The sequence below is a fragment of the Alexandromys fortis genome, unplaced genomic scaffold (assembly GCF_014885135.2).
Source record: "Alexandromys fortis isolate MF-2015 unplaced genomic scaffold, M_Fortis_MF-2015_v1.1 scaffold_310, whole genome shotgun sequence".
Classification (NCBI taxonomy): Eukaryota; Metazoa; Chordata; class Mammalia; order Rodentia; family Cricetidae; genus Alexandromys; species Alexandromys fortis.
Genome location: NW_026068202.1, coordinates 710270 through 736494, shown reverse-complemented (window position 1 = coordinate 736494; position 26225 = coordinate 710270). Strand labels below are relative to the sequence as shown.

General features: G+C 40.1%; 2 protein-coding genes across 2 annotated transcripts in view; one reads left to right on the top strand and one right to left on the bottom strand.

The window, feature by feature from the left end:
* LOC126493139 (protein lifeguard 2-like) overlaps nucleotides 1-10320 on the bottom strand; it is a 47588-nt gene extending 37268 nt beyond the window's left edge. Inside the window, exons 1-2 of the mRNA XM_050129955.1 lie at nucleotides 10076-10320; nucleotides 9899-10045 (exon numbers count right to left, since the gene is read on the bottom strand). Coding sequence (XP_049985912.1) covers nucleotides 9899-10045; nucleotides 10076-10320 — 392 coding nt within the window. The remainder of the gene's footprint in view (nucleotides 1-9898; nucleotides 10046-10075) is intronic.
* Nucleotides 9967-24910, top strand: Gatad1 (GATA zinc finger domain containing 1). Its single transcript, XM_050129973.1, has 5 exons — nucleotides 9967-10552; nucleotides 11013-11138; nucleotides 13409-13468; nucleotides 20473-20656; nucleotides 23108-24910. The coding sequence occupies exons 1-5, from the start codon at nucleotides 10319-10321 to the stop codon at nucleotides 23296-23298; spliced, it is 795 nt and encodes a 264-aa protein (XP_049985930.1). The 5' UTR covers nucleotides 9967-10318; the 3' UTR covers nucleotides 23299-24910.
* The last annotated feature ends 1315 nt before the right edge of the window (nucleotides 24911-26225 follow it).

Below are 26225 nucleotides of genomic sequence, written 5' to 3'. Positions count from 1 at the left end.
TCATTTGAGGCTAGGTGGAGAAGGGGCTTAGTATAATGTAAAAAAATTGGCATGAGTTTCTCAACAACACCATTAAGTTAGGAAGAATAGTCCTCCAATGATTCTACATCCCTCTCCAGGGACCCTGAAGATGTCATTACACTTGTTAAAAGAAACACTGCAGGTGCTCATAAAGACATTGAGATAAGACGGCTCCAGGTTCAATCAAATCTCAGTCTTATGATCATACTTAGAAGAGAGGAAGACAGAAAGGACAGAATAAGAAAAGTAAATGGAAGTCAAATGCTACAAATGCTGTGACGATGAACGCAGAAGCAGCTTGGAGCAAAGAGTGTAGGTGGCCTGGAGACGTTGAAAAGGCAGGAAACACATTTCCTCTTGGAGTCTCCAGAAAAGAACTCAGCCATTTTGGCACCTTGGTTTTAGCCCTGTGAATCTGATATGGGCTTCTGACCATGCACTGTGAGACTGCGTGTTTGTTATGTTCTGTGGCACTAAGTTTGCACAAAGTTGTACAAGCTGCAATAGAAAAGCTAATGCAACAGGCAGTCTCTGAAGTTTGCAAGCCAGGAAATTGGGGATTTGACTACAAAGACTAGAAAGACCCCTCTACCTACAGAGGAAATCAGTAGAAAACAGAGACCAGAAATGGTGGTTGAGGAAGTTGGGCATGGCTGCTGTGCTTGGCAACCAAAACACCAATCTTAGGAAGTCATAAGGTGAATCAAGGCAAAGGCAGCCTCTCTCACCCATCTCATGGCACATGTGAAGGTTCCTTCCTTCCTTTCTTTCTTCCTTTATTTTTATTTCTCTCTCCCCTCTCTGTTTTTCTTTCTTCCTTCCTTCCTTCCTTGCTTGCTTTCTTTTTTCTTTCTATTTTTGTTTGTTTTTGTTGTTGCTGCTGCTGTCACTTTGTAGATGAGGCTGGCATTGAACTCAGAGATCCACCTGCCTTTGCCTCCCAAGTGCTGGAATTAAAGGCAAGTACTACTATGCCCAGTTACATTGGAAGATTTCAAGTAAGGTCCCTCTACTGCCACCTGCTTCTTGTCTCACAAGGGACATGGTGGAGAAGAAGACTAAGATGGTAAAGGTAGGGTAGACAGATAGCCAAGCCAGAATGATGTGAACAGGGGGTCAAAAACCTGCCAGGCTCCTGGAGAAACAGATGGTATTTAATAAAGATGTTCTTTTTCCTCCAGTTATCTCTAAAGTTTACAAGATTCAGTAGGATTTCTAGTAACACTAAAATTCATTGCATAACTATAAGAGAAAAATCAAGAACATATTTGAAAGAGGCCTATAAGAGATGGAGTAGTGATTTACTTTAGCAGAAATCAAAATATATATACATATGCTTATCAGATGCATATGATATAAAGCTATATGACTAAAATTATAATGCTAGTGTAGCAATAAATAAATAAATGGATCAAAGGGATGGAAGAGATTCAAGGAACAGATTGATGTATGTATATATGAGATTTTAGTAGCTGATAAAGGTAAAACTTCAAATTATGCCCTCTGATGTTGGAACAATTAGTTACGCACTTGGAAACAAGAATAGTTTAATAGTTATTTGTGTGTCATTCAGAGATATATTGAAGGTTGTGATGGTTTGAATGAGAATGCCTCATCCCCACCCACTGACTCCCATAGGCTCATAGATTTGACTACTTGGTCCCTAGTTGATGGAACTGTTTGGGAGGGATTAGGAGTTGCAGACCGTAAGGAAAGTGTGTCAGTGTGAGTTGACTTTGAAGCTTCAAAAGACTCTTGCCATTCTCTGACTCCTACTGTGAATCAAGATGTCAGCTCTTAGATGTTGCTCACGCTGCCTACCACCATGCCTTTGCTCTGCCCTCATGAACTCTAACTTGAAACCATAATCCCAATTTAACATTTTCTTTTTTTAGTTGACTTGATTACGGTGTTTTGTCACCATAACCAAGAAATAGAAAAGTAACGGATACACAGGTGAACTGAAAATTTTGATATATATAATAATGTTCATAGACATTCTATTGGCAAATACAAGGAATATTTAGATAGGCTTTTATAAGAGTGATACCATAAAAAATAAATACTTTACAGGTTGGCAGTACAGAACACTTCAGATGCTATTATAGAAAATTCAACAAGTCTGATATGGGAAAAATGGTAAAATATTTGCAATATTTATTATTATCCTGCAGAAAGGGAAATATTGGCAACCCAAGATGAGAAATGAACACAAACAACCAATTCATAAAAAATCTAAATAGCCAGTAAGTCTAGGAGATAACACCTTACAAAACAATCAAAAACTGCATGTAAAAGCAGTAGTGAAGTGTCTTTTTTGTATAAAAGACATTCAAAGATTAGAGACAATTCTCATCGTTTCAAGGCTATAGAGAAACAGGTAATCCGGAGGCACATTACTACTCTCTATATATGTTTCTTCTACTGAGCTCCCTCTTCCACAAAACAATAAATAGATTTAATTTAAATAAGTATAAACTTAAATATATTCTTATTTAAAATAATCTTTTCTTGTCATGGCTAGAAATATTGACATAAACCAGCATGGATTCATTATATGTTATCCATTATCATGTTCAAAATTTTATCTTAATTTTAAACAAATTTAAAATACTTTTGTTACTCTAAAACAATCAAACGTCCTAAGCATTAAGTCAACTATGTGTAGTGGATATGGATAGTACATTTGAGGTACAGCATCTCATAACAATATAAAGTTTTCTGTAGAGAGATACTTTAGTGACACCTACCAGAATTCCAAATATGTAGTACTTTAGACCCAACAATTATAGTTGGGATAATTATTCCATAAACACATGAAGGCAAACGTACATGTAAAAGAGGATTCAGTACATCATTCATTATTATAACTGGCAAAATTTCTTACAGCCCATTATCCACCAACAGGGAAGAAGTTAAATTAATTTTGGTACAGACACAAAAACATATATATGTACTTGCTCCAATTATATGTTATCCATTATTATTATTATCATAGTTCACTATGATATGGTTTTTGAATTAAGAAAACAAAATCTGAGAATAATATCTAGGAAGATTGAATTACTATTTCACCTTCTCTCGGACTGGAAAGAAATACCACAAACAGGATTGATTATTATTCTGATACAACTGAGTTGGTAATATACTTGACTTGGATGAGTTTTTACAGTGGTCATTTATTCCAAATAATAATAGCAATAATAATATATTTACATTTTGATGATAAAAAGAAGTATTTCCCTCTATGATAAAGTCTGGAGCGCCTCTGAGAAAGCAATCTTCAAGCAAAGCTGAAGGTCACTGAAAGATGTTCACATTACCAAGTGTCTATAGTGTCCTAAAAATCAGGAGAGACAGTGAGATTTTTTTCAAAAGCATTCAAAGACAAGAGCAACCAAAACCCAAAAGCACTGAGTTTTCCTCAAGGAACTGTGTTTGGTTGGTCCCTGAAACACAAAAGAGTTTTTCACCTGGTCATCACAAGCTCTCCTGAGTCCTGAGCCAGCAGTCATCCAAAGAAGAGTCAGGCAGGTGGCTGGACTGAGAAGCAAGGTTCTGGGTGACAGTTAAGAGAGCGGCAGTTGGAGTACGGGGTGGATGGAACCTTCCTATCGAGGGTTGCTAAGTCAAGCCCACTCTATCCATCCTCATGCTAATGCACTCTGTTGGTCTCAAGGAGACCTACACTCGGGTCTTTAAACCCACCCCATGTCATGGAGCAAGAGGCTCTGTCCATGAGGAAAGTGTCCATCACTTTCTTCTCAGCAAGAGGAAGATACCTGGACCATTATTTCAGACAAATAAGGCTCATTTTTAGCAAAGTATGGACTGGTCTTTCTGATAGTCGTGATGACTTTGGTGTCTCCTCCCGCACAGTGAGGGATTGATATCTGCAGATACAGATCAATGAGAAACGTTGGAAGACCTAAATCAGGCTGTTTGGTGAGAGAAGACGCGTGACCAGGTGAGCAGCTACCATGAGCCCTCCTTCTCTAGGATTTGTAAAGGAGGGGAAACTTGTTCTCTGTGGAGCTTTTTTTACTAACCCATTCATTAAACTTAGTGCCTGTTTACTATGTGCAGAGAGTGAGGAAGCGAAAGAAATGTATAAAAGATATATTCCTTCCCTATATGGCTGGAGGAGAAAATGTGCCCAGTATACTTGTAAGGGACAAAGAAGGTAAATGTTTTAAGAAAAAACCACCCATTTACAATTATGGAGGTGGAGATGAAATGTTGGCTGGTTCTTAGAAAGATGATGTTAAATATTAAGGTTGGGAGGAAATACAAAGCAGGCAAAGAGAACATTACTCTGGGTTGGCGAGATGGCTCAGCGCTTAAGAGCACTGAGTGCTCTTCCGGAGAACCCGGGTTCAATTCCCAGCACCCACATGGTAGCTCACAACTGTCTGTAACTCCAGTTCCAGGGGATCTGACACCCTCACACAGACATACGTGCATACAGAACACCAATGCACATAAAATTAAAATAAGTTGGGTTTTATAAAAAGATAACTCTGAGGCAAAAAAAATGAGCAAAAATATCTTACACAGAAAATAGCTGCACTCTTCTCAAGTTACAGTATATTAAGACCAGAAAGCCTGCCTACAGTGGAAGACATATGGTGACCACTCCTCACCCACCCTGGCTAAAAAGAAAAAAGTCAGCAAGAAGATCTGACTATCTTCTTTTGAACCTCACAGTCTCATAGATCCTACTTATTATCTCTGTCCAGTCTCCAGTGCCTCTAGTTTGTTGGCATAAACAATCAACCTAAGTTAATTATATGTTTTCCCCTCCAAAACGCAGTTAATATGATTTATCTGTTTACATGTCAGGATTATAACTAATGAATTAGCTATAGATTGGTCAAAAGGAATTCTTTCTTTTCCCCCATCAAGCTCTTGGTCTCCATTACACAGGTTTTCTTAGACGTAGCAGTTGTTTGCATTCTCACATGTACTACTCACTTTAGAACATCTACTTTGTGATCTACGGCAGGTGAGTAAACCAAGTAGAAATTTAATTGCAGAGTCCCACTCCTCTATCATACAGGGTGAAGTTACACACAGCCTGTGGGTCCCTTGTGACCTGTAATCATCAGGGAACAAAGTCATCTCTTTTGAAACCAGCCTGTGAAGTCTTTCTATACATCTGCTCTATTGTTTCATCTGGAGACTTTTAATTAGTGAACTATGCAACACATAAATCATGCAAAATATAATTGCCTGCAAATTATACCATATACTGAAATTAACGAACATGTAAGGAAGCTAGCTAGTTTAGATTTTCCCCTTTAATGTGAAATTTTAAGGCCTTCGGAAGCATTTGTTTCTGCTTTGGCAGTTTATGTACATGCAGAGTCACCAAAATTCCCTCACATGTCTTATATGTAGTAAGTTGTCTGTACGATTTAGTTGAACCCTTCTGTTTACTCCAGACTGAGTATCTCTCATTGTGTGCTATGGTTTGAGTATATTTCCCTAATACACATGGTGAAACTTAATTGCCACTATACTAGAAAGCATTATGCAAGCAGCCAAGGGAAAGATGCAATCAACAATCCTACCCAGTTGTGATGCCTATGAACCACAACACTGGTCAGCATGCAAAGGCACACCTAAATGTGCAGTAGTGGTGCTCACGTTTTGGTGGAACCAACAGCTAATTGGACTTAAGATCCTCAACAGAAGGGAAAACATGCTTGGTATTAGAAGGCTAGTCAAGCACCCAGTGCTGGTGAGTCCGTGTATCTTAAGAGATCCTACTACCTCATCAGTAGATGAGCATAATTCCTAACTCCATTACAAAATATCGTTATATCTCAAGTAAAGTATAATTACCCCTCATCAAAGAAGCTTCCCTTTATAGGAGACATCACAGAAAACCACACCCAGGCATACTGCAGAGATGAACTATCATGGGGAGCTCAGTCCCACTGGAAACATCTACAATACAAAAGTCCTGCCCCAAAGGCAGAAAACATCATGGAAGAGGGGAAAGATTATGAGAGCCAGGGGGCCAGGAAGTCTGACGTGAGGCTGTGTCTCCTAAAAATGGCTGAGCCGACAGGGCCTGACCTATTGATAGCCATGTTAATGTGGAAAGGGGAAAATCTCATGGGGTCCAAACCCTAGATAAATATCTACAGGCAACTAATGACTACTGAGAGAGAGAGAATTAGCTTTTCCAGAGGTAAGACCCCCCAACTGTTTATCAAATACAAACTGGTTAGCCCTGAAATTAGATAGACATAAACAACAGAAACAGACTCAGCAAGTTGAATTTATATGTTTATGCATATATGTATGTATAATGCACAGATACATATACAATTGATATGTAACTACATGGATATTTTGTTTATAAACTAACAAATAAAACTTGCCTGAAGATCAGAGTGCAGAGCTAAGCCCCTGGTTTGCTGTAGAGGCCAGGCAGTGGTGGCATACACCTTTAATCCTAGCACTCGAGAGACAGAGGCAGACTGATCTCTGTGAGTTCCAGGCCACCCTGGGCTTCAAGAGATTTAATCTGTCTAAAAGAGAAACAGAGCTCACACAAAGATGATTCTAGCACTTGGGATCATAGGCCTTTAATCCCAGCACTAGGGAGGTGGAGACAGGAGTGATATGGCTGGGCAGAGATAGGAATATAAGGCAGGAGGAGACAAGAGCTCAAACACAGTCTTAGGATTCAGTCTGAGATGCATTCTGAGGATCACTGGTAGAGAGGTAAGAACTCTAATGACTGGCCAAACTGCTTCTTTAATCCTTCAGCTTCCACTTCTGATAGCTGACTCCAAGTTTTTATTTTTAAGAACAATTAGAATTCATGCCACATGTAACAATCAAAGAAAAAGAGGCCGTCAATCTTAGAGGAAGGGAAGGATACTTGGAAGGCGTTAGAGGGAAGAAGTGGAGGGGAGAAGTAATATATTTGTATTTTAATTAAATATATTTAAAGAAAAAATAACATTTTTAAAAGGTGGAACACTTAAGAGAATAGTCAAGGAGAGTGAAATGCTAGTGAATGGGATTCCGCAATCAGAACTGTGAAAAATGTCTGTTCTTCTTAAATACCAGCAATTTGTTACAGCAGCACGGATAGAAGAAGACATGAAACCTCAGGGAGCCATGACTTGGTCCCTTGTGGCTCATAGTCTTCCGGAGGTATCCCTGAGGGAGGAGAGGACTAGGTGAGAGCCTTCCTAGGGTGTTGCCCATTTCTCTTCATTTGATCCCCGACATCATCTTTGCTTCGTGATTCCTATTAGTCCTTGCAGCAAATGCTGCTACACTCTAAGGCGTGGTTCTTAACCTTTCTAACACTGTGACCCTTTAATACGGTTCCTCATATTGTGGTGACCCACATGCATAAAATTATTTTTGTTGCTACTTCATAACTGCCATTTTGTTACTGCGATGAATTATGATGTAAATACCTGTGTTTTCCAATGGCCTTAGTGACACCTGTGAAAAGGTCATTCTACCCTCCAAAGGTCAAAACTCACAGGTTGAAAATCAGTGCTCTAAGGTATCTACAGAAGAGCTGCTGCTGCAAGAAGAAGCTACTTGTTGAGTTAGCTCTGTGCGCCACACACAGTCACTGATGGTAGGAAGCTGGGCAACAACATCCTCATTATAGAGGAACTCAGCTCAGAAAGGAGGTATAACTGCCAAGTCCTGAATGAAATATGGTCCACTGTGAATTCTGCCTCATGGTGGGAGAATATTGGAGGGTGAAAAATATTTTTTTCCATTTGATACTTTCCCTTTTCTTTTATTGGTGCCTATGTACACATGTGCAGATACATATGCATGTTTGGATGTATGTGATGCAGGTTTGTGTTGTGGGTACTGCTGTGGGACAATGGTTTTACCCTATTAGGATTTGTTTCTTGTATTTGCTTAATAAAATCCTCATTGGCCAGTAGCCAGGCAGGAAGTATAGGTGGGGCAATGAGAACAGAAGAATTCTGGGAAGACTCAGTCTGCAGTCTTCACCCAGACACAGAGGAAGTCAGACAAAGAGCAAGCACAAGCAAGATGTAACTGCCTCGCTGAAAAAGGTACCAAGTCAAGTGGCTAACATAGACAAGAATTACAGGCTAATATAAGTTACAAGAGTTAGTAAGAAGCCTGAGCTAATAGGCCAATCCGTTTATAATTAATGTACAGAATTAAAGGACAGAAAACTCGGTCAACAGTGTACATATGCACAAGCATGTGTGTGTTTGTGTTCATAAGTGTACACTCACATATATACATTAACATTTGGAAACCAGAGGTTAACTTCTGATTTCAATCTTCAGAAGCTGCCCTCCTTATTTGGTAGCACAGGGATATTGGACTCACTGATTAGGCCAGACTGGCTGGTCAGTGAGCCCTAGAGATCCACCTATGTCTACCTGCATTGCACTGATATTACAAGCATGCATAATGCCCAACTTGTTGTGGTCCCTATGTTTGTGCAGCCAGCACTGTACTGACTGTACTATCTCTCAAACAATTCTTTCCATTGTTTCCAAATGAAAACAATGCATGTATGTGTTGAGAAAACATATGAAACGATACAAAAAGGTATATAAAAGGAGTCCACTTCCGTGGCCAGCTGTGTTGACAACAATTGTAAATGGCAAATTATTGCTACAGTTATAAAGACTAAGAACTGTATTCAAGACCATTAAAGGAGACCTACCACATACAAAACAACAACAGAACACCACCAAAAAATTCAGTTAACTCAATCAAGTTTTTATTTCCCTGTATCCAGTCCCAATGGTTTCCCGCATTCCTTGGGCTTGTTTTCCAGGAAGCTTTAAGACTTCAACAATCATAGCCAATGCTTCGGCTTTTTATCTCACACTAATCAAAGTCTCTTTTACAGTCTGGTTTTGCTAATGACTATCCCAGAGAATTGTTCGTTTTGCAATGATTCAAATCAAGACTTATATGTGTCCAGTTCCTCAAACCAAAGTCCCAGAAAAAAAGATATAATATAAATCATTATAGCAATTACTCTCTATCTAAGCGGCATTCAATGTAATCTTTCCAGTAATCTTCTTTGAAAACATTTATGCTAGTATATCTCATTTTAAATGTTAGGAGAGTTGGTGTGTTGCTTTTCCATTATGCAAATAAGTAAAGCCTATGCTAAGACATAAATGATACAATTGTCCCACCTCTGAACTTGACTGTCACACAAAATTGTGATAATGTTTAATTATTTTTGTAATTTATGAGAAAAAATGATAGGAATACTTCTCTGTACATTGCTAATTTCTAAATCTACTGATGTACTAACTAATAGACTCCTCCCATACAGTATTCAGGGCACAGCATTGACCCAAGTAAAACTAGTCATTGACAAGTTCATGTATCCCAGATGTTATTTCAGTCCTTCCCAGTCTCAGTGTTCCTAGATTGGGAATGTCAAGTGATAAAATTGTCTCTTAGATGGAATAGGTGCTAATACTGGCTCTATTCTTAGCCACCTAGCTGTTTATGTGGGTACTGGGGACCAAACTCAGGGCCATACACTTGCTCCAGGAGAAATTTACCTATCCAGTTACCTCCCCAGCCTCCAAGTAAAAAAAAAAAAAAAAAAAAAAAAAAAAAAAAAAAAAAAAGCATGTAAAAGGGTCCTGATCAAGACGACTTAATTTATCAAACAGAAACAGAATACTCAGGTAAATTTGAGTCTCAGATAAAAATTATTTTGTGGGCTACTCTACCTAAAAAAAAAGTTGTTGTTCACTTGAAATTCACCTTTAACAGGAAATCTTACATTTTCCCCCACTAGAAGAGTGAGTGACAGGTAATGGCAATGCCACTTTCAGCCTGAAGGCTTAGGTCCGCTACACCGACCTACCTGGCCCCGCCCGCCACGCCACGCCCTGCCCGGGAGCCCAGCTCGCCGCCGGAAGCTCCGCCCGCCGCCGGAAGCGCCGGTGGGCGGAGGTCGGGCTTTGCTGTCCCTGCTGCCCCGTCCACCCCGGGGTCCACCGTCTGACCAGAGCTGGCTTTCCCGGGAGGTCAGGCCGAGTACCGGGCCTGCGTCCCCCGCGGGCGGCCCAGCGCCAGGGCCGGGTCCCGGGCTGCCCTCGCCCGCTTCCCGCTTGCTGGGGGCAGCGGCGGCCGCTGGACACCGGTGCGGGCGCCACAGCACCGCAGACCTTGCCTCTCCCGCTCGTCCAGGCGCCGGGGTGGCGGGCCGACCCCTGGGCGGTCGGGGCCGACGACCGCCATTCCCGTGTCGCTCCGCCCGCGAGGGCCGCCCGAGCCGGCCGCCATGCCGCTGGGCCTGAAGCCCACCTGCAGCGTGTGCAAGACCACGTCGTCCTCCATGTGGAAGAAGAGTCCGCAGGGCGACATCCTCTGTCACCACTGCACGGGCCGGGGCGGCGGGGGCGTCGGCGCGGGGGCGGCGGGCGGGACCGGGGTCGCCGGCGCCTTCGGCTCGGCCACCCTGGCCAGCACTTCGGCCGGCCCTCCGCAGAGCAACGGCGGCGGGGGCGGCAAGCAGGTGAGCTCCCGCCCCTCTGCCCGCACTGCCCGCACTGCCCGCTCGACTGGACGGTGCGTGACAAGTCAGCAGCGCGCTGTGCCGTAGGCCGCAGGGTTGTGGGCCAGGGCCTCTTGCTTGTTAAATGCTTGTCATTATGTTATTAATCAATTATTAGGTCGTTTAAAATGAAAGCATTAGAATTCTGTTGTGAGATATGTGGCAAACTTCTGGGGTGGCGGGGCCTCGGTATTTTTGCTATGCGATAGTCCCTTCCCGCTTTGGCCTCCACCCACTCCTGTCCTTTTCTCTCTGGTAAGCAGCGCCACCTCTTGGGAGGTCCTTCAGAGGTTTTACTCATCTTTGCCTTCAGATTTTAAAAGTATTTTTGACAAAGTGCATCCTTTGATCTTCGTGAAATTATTATATTGGCTCTTCTTGAATAGTTTTAATTATTTTTTTTCTCAAAATTATGTAACAGAGTAAGCAAGAAATTCACAGAAGATCTGCTCGGCTCAGAAACACCAAATACAAATCTGCTCCAGCTGCTGAGAAGAAAGTTTCCACTAAAGGAAAAGGGAGAAGGCATATTTTTAAATTAAAAAACGTAAGATGATTGTGGATGGTGTGTTTACTGTAGGACATTGTGTGTGGTGTGCTTTGCCGCTGCTTTCTCTATTCCTCGTTGAACATGGGCCCTTCTGCAATATTCTGGGGCAGCAAAGGTGAGATTCTCCAAAAGATGAACTCTGTTTAAGAAGCCTGCTATTTATAACATTAGAAAAGCACTTTCTCTGTTTTTTCCAGCTTTTACTTTTTCATCTGGAAAATAAAAATATAAAATATAAGTCTAAGAAATACTGTGTAGTTTATCTCACAGTATATCAATTTGTCTCATTCTCTATGCAAAAAAAAGAGATTAAAATTCTTTTTTAATATATTAAATTACGTTATGACTCTTGCTGCATAGTTAACTAAGAAAACTTTTTTCTGTCTTTTAAAGAGCTAAGCAAATAACAGAATTCATCAGTACCATGCTTGTTATAATAGCCCTAGAAAACTTATCCGTTGGTTCGTGATGAACTTGGTGGATATGAATTCAAATATTTTTCTTTTCTTTTTAAAAAGATTTTATTTATTTATTATATATAGTGTTCTGTCTGCATGTATGTTTGCATGCCAGAAGAGGACAGCAGATCTCATTATAGATGGCTGTTTGCCACCATATGATTGCTGGGGATTGAACTCAGAACTTCTGGAAAGCCAGTCAGTGCTCTTAACTGCAGAGCCATCTCTTCGGTCTCCAGTTTTTTTTTCTTACCCTGATGTATGCAGATTGTTTAAAGTCGCACGCTAGGGGCGTTTGTTGTGCTGGTTTATTTCTGTACATAGGAGGTAATTGTAGGTTTGGTTTAATCTCAGTTTGGTATTACTTTCAGAACAAGTATGCTTCATGTAGCAGTAAACACATTACTAAAGTAGACATATTTATAAAACAGAGGGGCCTGGCCGGGCCGTGGTGGCACATGCCTTTAATCCCAGCACTCGGGAGGCAGAGGCAGGCGTATCTCTGTGAGTTCGAGACCAGCCTGGTCTACAGAGCCAGTGCCAGGACAGGCTCCAAAGCCACAGAGAAACCCTGTCTCGAAAACCCCCCCCCAAAAAAAAACAGAGGGGCCTGCACTGTAGACTCTTGTTTAGATATTTATTTTTATTCTGTGTGTATGAATGCTTTGCTTGCATATATATACCAAGTACCCTCAGAGGCTAGCATCAGATCCCTTGGCCCTAGAGTTATAGATAGTTGTAGTGTGAGCTACCATTGGGGTGCTAGGGACTGAACCTAGGTCCTCTGCAAGAGCAGCAAGTACTTAAGCACTGAGCCTTCTTTCCAGGCCTGCATATGCATGCAGGTGTATATGCCATGGTACATATCTGGAGATCAGAGGACAGATTTCAGGAGCTGGTTCACTCCTTCCTTCCGCTGGATTCTAGTGTCCACCTCAGGATGTCAGGCTTGCAAGGGCAAATGCTGATGCACCAGCTCTCAGCCAGTGACTGTTTTCTTAATCAGAATAATGGCTTTTATAGTCTTAAGATTTATATAATTTAGTTTTCTAAAACTAAGTTTTTTTTGAGTAGTCAAAACATGTTAACATGTACCAGATATATTTTCTTTGTAAGTATTCAGCCTTTGTTCTCAAGCTATTTCATCATTAATTTATCTGCATCTTCATTCTTCAAGAATGACACAAAATCGTGGGAGAGATCATTTTTTGTGTTGTGGTGAAATTTGCATTGCAGTTTTAAAAAGGTATTTTAGTGATAGTGCAATGTAGCAAATTGCTAAGAACGCCAAAGAGTTAAGGCTTGTAACAAAATTAAAAATTTTCATTTTATATTCATCTATACATATTTATAATTTCCGCCCTGTTGTGCCAGTGTGTCTCTATAATTGTAATGTTAATGTCTACTAAAACTCTGAAAGAGCTCTCTGTTAGCTTTTAGCAGCATAATCAGAAATTTTACCTCTTCAGCACCTTTTAAATCATTAGTAACAAAGAGTTGGAAGTATTCAGCTGCTTCTTATCAACATTCAGGAAGTCTTTTTCTTCTTGTGTGCAAGTATGTGTGTGTGTGTACACACTCTTAGTATATAACCCAGACTGGTTTAGAGCTCGCCATCCTTCTGCAGCAGGTTTCCAAGTACTAGGATTGCATATGTACCCTCACCCCTGTCAGAAATTTCTCCTGCTGTTTCTGTCACCAAATGACAGTGTTTTATTTTTCCCAAATAACCCAGTTCTCATATGGTTGGGGAACTGCCCATGCATGCTATATAGATACACAAATATTTTTACTTTTGTTTTCTTTTAGCCTATCAAAGCTCCTGAGTCTGTCTCAACCATAATTACTGCAGAATCAATCTTCTACAAGGTAAGCTGCTGTGGCGTTACTGAGAAAGCAGTTGGGCCTGGTGTACAACATGCTGCTAAGATACTGGCTTAGTGGGAACATCTCTGTTACTTTGTGTGTGCAGAAGATGTGGTTACCCTTTTAGTTCCTTCCAGGTAGCTGTGGTAGAACACCTCATCTGAAACTCAGGTAGGAGGGGATGTTGCCTATGAGAATATGATATGAAGTTGCTAAGAATTGTTCTTAAAATGCTAGTGGAGTTGTGTAAGAGCGAGTCATCCTATCCAAAGTGAAGGCATCGACAGGTGAGAAGGGCAAAGGTAGGTTATGAATGAATAGACGATGTTGACCATGCTGCCTGGTGGGTAGAGCAGGTTAGGGATTCTGAAATACCTTAAAACAGAAGCAAGAGAAAATAAAGGTAGAGACACCAGGTCTTCTGTGTATACATGTATGCTTGTTAGCTTGGTGTTTGGTTTTGGTCTCTTGGAGATAAATGGAAGGGGAGTGGATCTAGGGGACAGGTGAGATGCCAGGGGAACTGGGAAGAGTGGAGGGAGGAGAAACTGTGGTTGGGATGTATTGGATGGATCTGTTTTCAATAAAAAGAAGAAAAGTTTTTAAAGGTTGGGATAGAAAGATAACTCAATTAAGAGCACTGGCTGCTCTTCCAGAGGACCCAGATTCAATCCTCAGCACCCTCATGGCAGCTGTCAACCATTAGTAATTCCAGTTATAGGGGTTCTAAAGCCTTCTTCTTGCCTCCTTGGGCACCAGGCACACATATGGTATACAAACTTCCATGCTGTTAGAACACCCATACACAAAAGATGAAAATCTGAACAAGGCTATCTTTAGTTGGTAAAGTAAGTCTTGCCTTGGGCCAGAGTGGTAGCCATGACACCAGTGATGGATGTGACATCTTATTAGGAGTTAGAACATAGAAAAGCCTTTAAGGCTGTCAGGCCTAGCATAGGCAGCAATCAGTTAATATCTTTGGTATTTGAGGTTCTGAACTGTCATGCTGGACTCAATAGTGAGATGGTACTTGTTTTTGTACCTAACCCAACTGGACCAAGTTCCTCATGGTACTCAAATGGTTTGACCTTTAAGTGTATTTATTTTTGTCAGTTCACACATGTTTTAAAAAAAAAAAAGAAAGGCGGTCATAGTGTATTACAAATAATAAAAACCCAGAGACAGATATTGGAGTTCAACCCAAAGATCAGAAAAGTGAAGCAGCCAGCCAATAGCTTTTAACTCTACGGCAGACCGAAAATGAGTGATCCTGCTTCCATGAAGCCTCAGATTGAGACTGAGAGTGAGACCTGTCTCCCCCTGTCTTATATTCCCCTCTAGTGCTGGGATTCTTTAAGGCCTCTATGGCTAACTAGTGTGGCTGCTGGGATTGAAGGTGTGTGTGACTATTGCTTGGCCTGTATGGCTGACTGGTGTAGCTGCTTTGCACTGATCTTCAGGCAAGCTTTATTTATTAAAACACAAATAATATGCCACTATATCATAAGCCAGAATTTTTCCTATATTTCTAGAATTTAATATGTTGTTAATTGTTAAATCATAAGATAAGGTGAATGTGTGTGCACATGCTCATGCTTGCACACACAAGCATGCATATTATGGGTTGGACAGTGAGGAACATTTTAAGTGTTTTGTTTCATTCATTCTCCTCTGGGGTGGATACTGTTTTCCTCATTTTATGGATAAGGGCACTGACTATAGAGAGATTAATTAGCTTATCCGAGATATTGTGGCTGGTAAGTCATGGAGCAAGGCAGAATTGTACCAGAACCTAAGCCCAGGAATCAGATCTTGGCTCCATTACTGTGGCAGATGGTTATCTGAAAAAAATAAAGATTGTAGGTGTAATTATTTTCTGAGACTAAGAATGTTAAACATTTAGTATTTAGTAAAGTCAATGAGTGGTACAAGTAATCATCATCACAACTTCAAATTTGCGTAGAACTTCTCCAGTGGTTCATATGGTGTATAGGTTAAGTCTAGAAGGTAAAAACTTAGTGTACTAGTGATTTCTATGCGTGTGTTAACGGAAAAAGCATGTGGGACTTGTTACTGCAAGGATCAGTCTTTTCTTATCATTATCAGTTGCTATGTTTATTAAATAGTAAGACCAAAATACAGCAAAATATTCAAGTAATGTTGCAGGTAGCCAGCATGGTGGCAAGTTCAAGAGATCAGTGTGAGCTTCTAAGCTAAGCTGGAGCCCTGTTCTAGGAGGCCACTTGTTCGTTCCCGGCCTCCCAGACTCCTGATATAATCACATAGAAACTCTATTAACTAAATCGCTGCTTGGCCTATTAGCTCTAGCTTCTTATTGGCTAGTTGTTACATATTAATTTAACCCATTTCTATTAATCTGTGTATTGCCACGTGGTTGTGGCTTACTGGCAAAGTTTCAGCATGTCTGACTCTGGCGGCTGCTCCATGTTGTCCCTCTAACTCTGTCTTCCTTCTCCCCTGCTATAGGCCAAGCCAGTTCTTTATTTATTAACCAATAAAAGCAACACATAGACAAAAGGACCTCTGTAGGGGCGTAAACAACCAGCAAATAGGATTAATCAGGCTAGCTTTAATATCAGCTTTATTAAGGGGGAGAAGGGGAGAGCTTACAAAACTGAGGTTCCAACGGAGAGCAGGAAAACAGAAGGGAAGGTGGGGAGCACACCCACAATATTTATTAGTAAATAATATCCTCAGGGGATCCTGCCCTTCAAGCAAGGTGATTGGCTGGGCTTCCCCTATAGACTTCCCATACCATTTCCCCTTTTCTGACTAAATAAAAAGGAAGGTTTTAACTTTAGCATAGTAAAATTACATATAACAAAATAGTTATCAAGCAAGAATTACAGGTACAGTATTTATATCTACTTTATCTTTTATCATAACCAAGGAAAACTATAACTATCTATTCTTCAACTCCATCAAAGACCCCAGAAGGATATAATATTACCTAAGTAAACAAGAATTGTATTGTAAGCAACTTTTAAAACTCTAGAAATAACAGAGACATCTCGCTGCCTGTACCCTTGGAGCCACCCAAAGTTCTTCTGTACCCTTGGAGCATCCATCTTCAGCCTACGGGCTTATAGTATTCAGCAGACTTTTCCATGAAGCAAGAAATTTCAAAGTCAGTTCTGCCTATATTGGCAGTTTGTCAGTCACATTTCTCTGTGTCCTGCAGAATGTCCTGCAGACTCTTTCATGAAACAGGAACCCTGAAGGACAGTCTCACCTTTAGGCAAGTTCAGCAGTCATTTTTCTGTGGGTCCTGCATGTCCAGGTCATACAGCATAAAACATTAAGCAGTTCAGGCAAGAGCAGTTTCTTGCCCAAATGGCTAACCAACTCCATGAGGAGCCTCTTTGATGTCCATCTTCCTCTTGAAGTAATTGGTACTGCCAGGAGCAGATGTATTTCACGGTCATGAAAAGTCCTAAGTTACTAAAATATTTTAAGTGCCATATTCTTAAGGTCTCTGAAAGATTTGAAGAATACCTGTCTAACTGAAATCTCTCTCTCTCTCTCTCTCTCTCTCTCTCTCTCTCTCTCTCTCTCTCTATGTATGTATGTATGTATGTATGTATGTATGTATATATATAAAATCTAGAAAACTAACATGACTACAAGCTATTATATGACTATTACAGATGACTATTAACCTATATTTTTAAATTATACATTACATTTTTAATTGAGCTGCACAAACACAATACCTTAATCAAGAACAAAAAAATACATATATCAGAATTGACCTTAAATTTGTATCAATAAACCAAGATTCATACCAATGCAAATTATTCATATCTATAGCATATTCCCCTTTAAATGTAAACAAACATAAACAATCATATAGGGAATTTGGGTGTAGTTCTCTCCAAACTGCTTTCTGCTTTTTGTTGGGTGAAGTATTTTGGGGGTGTTCTTGGTAACCTTTCAGCAGGGGCGGTCTTGCTCCATCAAACCACATTAGTGTGGAATTAATCCACAGGTTCTCATCCTCTGTGGAAACAAAAGCAGAAAGTCTTTTCCAAAGCAACAAATCCTTAGATCTAAATTTTGGAGTCAAGATACCCTAAAATATATAGGTTGGTTTAACTTAGCAGCCCATACAATGAAATTTCTCTCTGTACTTAGCTCATTCACAGTCAAAAAATTCAATGAAAACACAATGATACACATAATCCAGACTCTGTGTATTTTTAATCTTTACATGGCTTATTTTTCTTTATTTCTATTACTTTTTTCTACAAGTTTTATATTTCATTATCTATACTCCTTTAATCTGTGACTGTTTGCACTCTTATATTACACTTACTCTCGCTTAGTCTTTTTCTTCTCTCTCCTAAGCTTATGTACATTTTTTAAACACACTGTGTCTCATTTAGAGGTCTTTTATGTCTGAATTTGTTATAGTGTGTATCTGAAATCCTTTTCTGTCCAAGAGTATTTCTTAAAATGCTAAGTGCCTCTTAAAAAGCCAAGCTGTGGCATGACTAGGACCAAGGCTGCTTTGCCTTTTAGCTCCACCCAGTCGAACATGGCGAGCGCATGTTTAATGCCTCTGCAAGCCTCAAACACTGCCCCAGTTCCAAGTATACACCAGGTCTACGTTGAGCCATTAATCAGTTTGTAACACACTGCTTACAAACCCCATTTAAATGTTCCTTGGCCGGACCTCCTAAAAGAGTCAGAGCCATTTGTCCAGGTGAACCAGGATGCCGCCATTTTGAAACCATTTTTTTTCTACTACCACTGAATCAGGAAATCCTCTCTTAAAGGAACTGCAGCACACCGCCAGCCGAAAAAAAATGTGGTTAAGCTTTGTTTTTTTGTGTCTAGAATTCCTTTCCAAGCTTTCTCTGGTTTTACATGGATGTAGTGAGCCACATTGGTGTGCCAATCTGTTCTGACATATGAGAGAGAGGGACTGGAGAGGTGGGACAGTGGTTAAAAGCATGTACTGCTCTCTGAGAGTACGTGAGTTTTCAGTTCCCAGCACCTACATCTAGCCAATCACAAGTAACTTTATTTCAGCTCCAGAGAGTAAGATGCCCTTGTCCTCTGTGACACCTGCATTCACATGCACATGTGTACACACACAGTTTAAAAATAATAAAAATAGGAGAGAGAGAAACGAATTGAGCCACTAGTATTGGCAGGCAGGAATGTGGGTATGGAGGAAGCAGAATGGGGAAGTGACCTTTCTGGATGCTGCAGTGTCAGGGCTGCGTGAACTCAGTGTGGATGCTCCCAGTCCAGTGTTCCTTGACATGTTTACCTCGTTTCTCTCTGTCCTGATTTTGTTGGACTCTATGGTAGTCTCCCCTCACTACTGGTTATTGCTGTTAATCTGTTACTCCAATTATAGATTAAACTGTATCATAAGTATGTATATATAGGAGGAAATTTTGTAGTGCCCAAAGTAGCAGTATACAAGATTTCAGGTATCTCTTAGGGTATTAGAATGTGTGCCCGGCATAAGGGGAGACTGCTGTACAGACCTCATGGGGAAGTAGTGCTTGTCATTGAAACTTTAAACTAACACCTTATCTTGGCGTCATAGCTCTATTTTCACACTGTTACATATTTGTAATTCATATTCAGCATATCTCTGAGTACTGTGATAAACAAATATAATTTTATAATTTGGGGAAAATTTTATGTATGAATATAGCAGATAACAGACATAAACTTTATCTGATAAGTAGCTAGAACCTTGGAGTAGTAGGGCAGGGAAAGATCAGCTGACAATAGCATTGAACCAGATGTGAGTCACCTCAGACACATGAACGAGCATCTACGAGGAGAATCCCTGCTCTCTCAGATGCCCAGGTTGCGTCTGAGTCACTGGAAGTGTTCATTTAGAGTTCTTTATGGTTAAACTTCATGTATCTTAGCAGCTTTGACTGCTACCAAAGCCTTGTTTCAAGGAAAACACACATTGTTCCTACAGTTGAGGATTACACACACTTAAGGAAAGTTCTACAGATCATAAAATTCGAAGGATATTCAAAGGTGAAATTTTTCAAGTTCAAGATCTAGGGCAGAGGACCTGGGATGGTAACGGAGGCCTAGGGAGAGTTGTGCAGATTGGTTAGATATAAAGTAGAACAGGAAATGAATATGTCATAGTCGTATTGTTTGGGAAATGTGTTGTAATTGAGGGTAAACACATCCTGAATGCTAATTATAATTTTAAAAAAGGTTTTCATTTCTTTTGGATTGAGCTTACCTTATTTATTTTCTTTGAATAGACAACTGGGGAGGGCAATGTGTCTCACCAAGCAAATGCTGATTTTCAAGGTAGCACAGGAAAAATCACTAAGCTAGTTAGTGTAGGTGCATAGTTTGCAGTTTCTGCCTCATGTGGACTTTAGCAATGAGTTTTCTATGGCTAAATGGCTGTTTTGTTTTTTTTAAAGTAGGGATAGTATAGAGGATTTACGTCAGTGAAAGTACTCAATGACGTGATCCTAAGAATCCATGTTATACATGTCCCGAGCCCACAGATTACCAAGACTAGGGTTAATTTATGATGTTTGTATCGTGACATGTGTGTAGGTGCATCAGTTGCCATAAGTGATTCACTCTAATAACGGGGACATGGATAATGGAAGATGCTGTATATGTGCCAGGTAAGGAGACTAGGGGAAATTCCCTAGCTCTACCTTCTATGATTTTGTTATGAATTCAAAATCATTCCTAAAAGTGAAGTCTTTTCTTTTAAAAGTAGCGGTAGTATTTTCATAATACAAAAATAAAAGAATTTATATGAAGAAATACTTCCATTGTTGCAAATTGTCATATATGTGTGTACATTATTATTTTTAATAACTCTTTTCATTGAGAAGTGAAACAAGTGTCAACATGTGCTCAGACCTTATTTTTTTTCTACTTTGAAATTTTGCTTGCTGATTAATGAAATTTTGTTAATGGTTGTGATCTGTTACTATTGTAAATACAGGATTATCTTCTCTTCCCTCCAGGGAGTATACTACCAGATTGGTGATGTTGTTTCTGTGATTGACGAGCAGGATGGAAAGGCGTACTATGCTCAGATCAGGGGTTTTGTTCAGGACCAGTACTGTGAAAAGAGCGCCGCACTGACATGGCTCATTCCCACGCTCGCTAGCCCCAGAGACCAGTTTGATCCTGCGTCCTATATAATAGGTAAATGGCACAGCTTCTTAAATTTAGTTAATTCTTCTGTTTTATAAAAGAGTGTGTTAGTCTGTGAGCTGTCATAGTAGAATGCTACAAGCTTTTCTGAAGGGTGGAAGTCAGAGCAAGGTCTGTTAAGATGGCTGTGTGCTAAGGCCTCGCTTCCTGGCTTAGAGGTGGCAGCCCTTGGCTGTGTTCCCCATGGTCTTTTTTCTGTGTGTGTACATTGAAAGAGAGCTCTCCATTACCGTTTATAAGGACACCAGCCTCCCCTCCCACCCCAAGTACCAAAAAAGAATATTTTATTTTTAAATGTAATCATGGTTTTATAAAAACATCTTGCCACATTGGTTTGTTTTCATTGTAAAATAGTATTCTACTATCTGTTATCATAGAGGGACACATGTATGAGCTTGGTTGTTTGCTGCCTGTCACCCTCTCTCTTATTTTGCCTTTTTTAAATTTATTAATTGTTTCATTTAATTTACATCCTGATCACAGTTTCCCCTCCCTCCCTCCTCTCCTCTCAATCCCGCCCACCAACCCCAGCCCCCATCCACTCCTCTTCCTTTCTCTTCAGATTGATATCAGTCAGCCATGTCATAACAAGTTGCAATGAGACTAGGCACCTCCTGTCCTATTAAGACTGGATGAGGCAACATAGGAAAAAGAGTCCCAAAAGCAGATAATAGAATCAGAGACAATCCTTGCTCCCACTGTTAGGAGTCCCGCAAGAAAACCAAGCTACACGACTGTAACATATGTGCAGAAGGCCTAGGTCTGTCCTATGCAAACTCTAGTTAACAGTTTAGTCTCTGTGAGCCCCTATGAGCCCAGGATAGATGATTCTGTGGGTTTACTTGTGATGTCCTTGAGCTCTCTGGCTCCCATAATCCTTCACAATTTTCATTAAAGTACAATTATATTATTTTTTCCTTTCCTTCCTCTAGATCTCCCATGTACCTCACCTCAGTCTTTCTCAAATTTATGACTCTACTTTTTTATTGTTAATTATTTAATTGCTATGTATATTAATGTACATTCCTAAATACATAAATACAACCTGCTCAGCCTGTTTCCTGTTACTTTAGTCCTGTGATCTCAGGACTGACCACTTGGTAGTAGATGACCAAATGTGGGGCGGGATGGGGTCTTAGTTACTGTTCTGTTGCTGTGAGAAAACACCATGACCAACTCTCTCACTCTCAGTACTCTTAGTTGCCTGTAGTTCCTTGTCTAACTCTTTTGGCTTTATTTGACCTGTCTGATGGTTCCATCTTCAGCACATAACATATAAAGACAGACCATCAGCATATGAATTTTTAGAGGCTTGAGAACACAGTTTAATCAGAATAGAAAATGTAAATATTAGTAGGTACAACAGAGTAGAGAGCATTGTATGCATTTTGTATAGTTGGTGTTTGACTGTCTTTTGTTAGTGTGGGTTAGAACACGGTGTACCGACTGTAATATATGTGTAAGATTTGTTTGTGTGACCCAGGCATACATTGTATGAAAGGAATTACACAAGAACCTAGGTTATATAGGTTACCTATAAAATTACTCAAAAATTATTTCTAAAAGAAATTTCCTACTTATTTCTAAAAACTAAATTCTCAGAATATGTCCTCTCTACACAGCATTTTATTATTTAAGAACAATCATTGATGGTTGAAGTAGCACACTATACTCAGTTGATCATTCAAAAGATAAAGTACAAATAATACTCGATAAATGACTAGCTAGCATGATTCTGAGTGTTCAGTTTTCTTTAATTATTCTGTGCTGTTTATTCTTTCTGTAATGGGCATGCATTTCTTTTGCATCCCAAAGGAGAGACATTTCTTTTAGTGAGAACTCCAAGGACAGCTAATATCCCACTGTTATTCTTACTCATGTGCCAAACTGGTTATGTGACAGACATATCTGTGCCCATAAGTATGGAACCAGTAGAAGCCAATATGTTCTGAATCATTCTGGGCTCCTCTCTCACTTGCTTTTCATGGTCCCCAAAGTCTGAGAGTCTTCTGTGCACTACAGTGATGTCACATGGTGGGAAAGTCTAGCACAAGCTCAGAAGTTAGACTACTGGCCTTTCTAGCCCCTCCACATCACTGTTCCTTAATCTGTCTTTCCTTATTGTACTTACACATAAAATAGGAAGAAACAGTGCCCATCAGGACATTGTGAGGAGTTAGTGTGGGTAGATGTAAAGTACCTAGGACAGCATTGGCTTCATAAACCGGGAATATTCAGTATCGTGGGACGCTGTTTTCCTTAATCATCTGCAGTAGAGTAAACAGTGGAGTGTGAGTCAAAGCCTTCAGAAATAGTTCCAAGGGTTAATGTCAAGGGGTAGCATCCTGAGTGCTTCCTCTTAGTGTCTTAAGAATGCTAACATTTCATAAAAATGAAATGTGTTCAAAACTGTGTTTAACTTTTCCATTGGCTGCCTCTTAGGGCCAGAGGAAGATCTTCCAAGGAAGATGGAATACCTGGAATTTGTCTGCCACGCACCTTCTGAGTATTTCAAGTCAAGGTCATCACCATTTCCTACAGTTCCCACCAGACCAGAGAAGGGCTACATATGGACTCATGTTGGACCTACTCCTGCAATAGCTATTAAGGAAACAGTTGCCAACCACTTATAGTTACAAAATCAAACCTGGGGCATGTTTAGTTAGCATGTATGAGGCTTTGGGTTTAATCCTCAGAACATACATACACACCCCGAAATAAAAGCAGATTTCCATTTTTCTTATGAGATATGCCACACATTTTTCTCTTTAAACTTTTCTTCTTTACATTTTTTTGAGAAAGGCGTAATCAAGGCTGGCCTGACCTTGAGATCTCCCTGCCTTGAGTGCTGGGATTACAAATTTGTTGCACCTCGGCTGGTTAATACCAGATACTTTGATGAAGCTCCTACGTAGAAACATGGCTTGAGGAATTTTTTAATCCTACTACCCCTAATTACTAGCTTGTTTAATGCCTGTTGCTTAAAAAAATAGGGTGGAAAAAGAATAAATTTGAAGTTTAATATTAAATTCCATGCATATTTTCCCAGACAAAAATGGCAGATACTAGGGAAACCATTAGAAACATGAAGTGTTTATTTTTCTTCACAGTTTATTCCTAGAAACTCATAAGGCAAATTGTATTTTTGTATAAATGCAAAATATTGAGTTTTGTTTTTGTTTTTTCCCTCTCAAGACAGGGTTTCTCTGTGTAGCCCTGGCTGTCCTAGAACTCACTCAGTAGACCAGGGTGGCCTTGAACTCACAGAGATCTGCACGCCTCTGCCTCCCGAGTACTGGGATTAAAGGTGTGCACCACTACACCTGGCTTACAGTTTAGATTTTGATCAAGCACTAAATAAAAATGTGACCAGTATGTTTCCCAAAGTTACACAATCATTTTTCCTTCTCCGGAAGCAGACCTAAGCTGCTTTAGTCATAAAGAAAGCAATTGGTAGGTGATTTTATTAGCCCTGGCTCTTTAAAACTTTAATCTCATGCTCTCAGACAAACCGCCTTTTACTGTTAACATCTGCGCTCCTGTGAGGTAGTTCTTCAGTTGTGCCTTTGCTCCACGGCATAGGCATCCCCTCTTTCCACGTAGGCAGCAGCCCCTGTAATAATTTTCTGACTATTGTTAAGATAGTGACTGGTGACTGACTATCTTGGAAGTAACTAATACTAGGTCATTAGTTTTGATAGTGAAGACTCAGAGTTAAACCATTTGCTGAGGTCTCATGGTGTGCCTCCCCTGCAAACGCCTGTTGTATATGTTTCAAGTGCAGTTTGGTCACATAATGGGGAAGGAGTAGGCAGGCACCCACTTGCTGTCTCTGTCCTGATCTATCCAGACGGATGTTTTTAACCACAGGAATTTATGAGAATTTGATTTGATACTAATGATTTTCATTAGGACTCTTTACCCTTTTTTATAGCCCCAAAGTTGGGAAGAAGCATCTGTCTACTTTAAAAGCTTATTCCTACAGTAAATAGCCAGGCAGTGGTGGTACATGCCTTTAATCTCAACTCTCAGGAAGCAGAGGCAGGCAGATCTCTTTGAGTTCGAGGCCAGCCTGGTTGACAGAGCAAGTTCCTGGATAGACTCCAAAGCTACAAAGAAACTCTATCTTGAAAATTTCAGAAAAAAAAAAAAAACCCACAAAAGCGTTTTTGGTGAATATTGTTGGAAATGACTTTCTAAATGTTAATATTCCAGTTTGGGATTAAAGTATATTTTTATAATGGCTTTATTTTGGATTTCTTTTATTAATTTCAGTTGAACTACTTAAATAGGAAATAGGATGCCTCTCCCAAGATGGTATTAAATTGAAACATCAATTTTGTTGTACTTGAAATTCAAAGTAGAAAAGATTCATCATCCATAAGTAACAGAATTTAGAAAAATTAAAGACTGACTTATTGGTAAAAATGAACGTTTAACGTTTATTTAAATTAAGGCATTTAAAAATCCAAATTAGGCTGGACAGTGGCGGCACACCCCTTTAATCCCAGCACTTTGGAGGCAGAGAGGCAGATCTTTGAGCTCAAGGCCAACCTGGTCTACAGAATGAGTTCCAGGACAGCCAGGCTACACAAAGATTCTGTCTCAATACAAAAAAAACCTGAGCAGTTACATGTCTTTAATCTCAGCACTCAAGTGGCAGAGGCAAGAGGATTTCTATCAGTTCAAGGCTAGCCTGGTCTATATAGCAAGTTCCAGACCTAGCCAGCACTGCACAGAGACTCTCTAAGGAAATAAGCAAAATCCAAGACCATTTTTTATTCTGACCATTTCTTTATAAACTGGTAGAAGTATCTTTTATAGTATATTGAATTTTCATTTTCCTAACCACCAACTCGAGTGATTGTCATTGTTTAGTATTGATGATGTCTGAAGCTTGCCCTGGTAGACCTTGCCAGTGTCCCCCACCTGCCTCCCTCTTCCCAGTTACCATCATACTATCTGACGCCTACCCTTCTTGTTTTCCTGGTGGCGTGCCCTTGTTCGTACTGCTCAGTTCTACTCTACTGAAGATTTCCCCAAGGTTCTTGTTAAATTTTTGTGGTTCAACAGATCAAACCTGGGGTTTCATACAGTCTAGGCAGGTGCTCTGCTACTGAGCTACATCCCCACCCCAAAGCCCTTAAATTCTGTCTTCATACAGCTTTTCCAGAGCCCCTGGCCTCTAGAAATCAGTCTAACCTTTTTCTGTGATCTCATTCCTACCCTAAAGGAGTGTTTCTCTGTGTGCAGAGGGTGTGTGTGTGTGTGTGTGTGTGTGTGTGTGTGTGTGTGTGTGTGTGTTTATTCATCTGGGGTGTCCATGATACCCAATTTAGGTCCTATTAAAGTAACAGTAGACATCTTAGTTGATTGCTGCTAGGCCATGACAACAGGATTAACTTTGTATTCTCCTATGAATAATCAAATGATGCAAAATTCCACATTGTCATGTTTCTAGTTAGTAGTAGATTATTTTAACTTATTTAAAAAGATGAACCTTACACATGAATATTTGAGAAAACTATCTCAGCCTATCCTAGTTCTTGGTTATGAATTT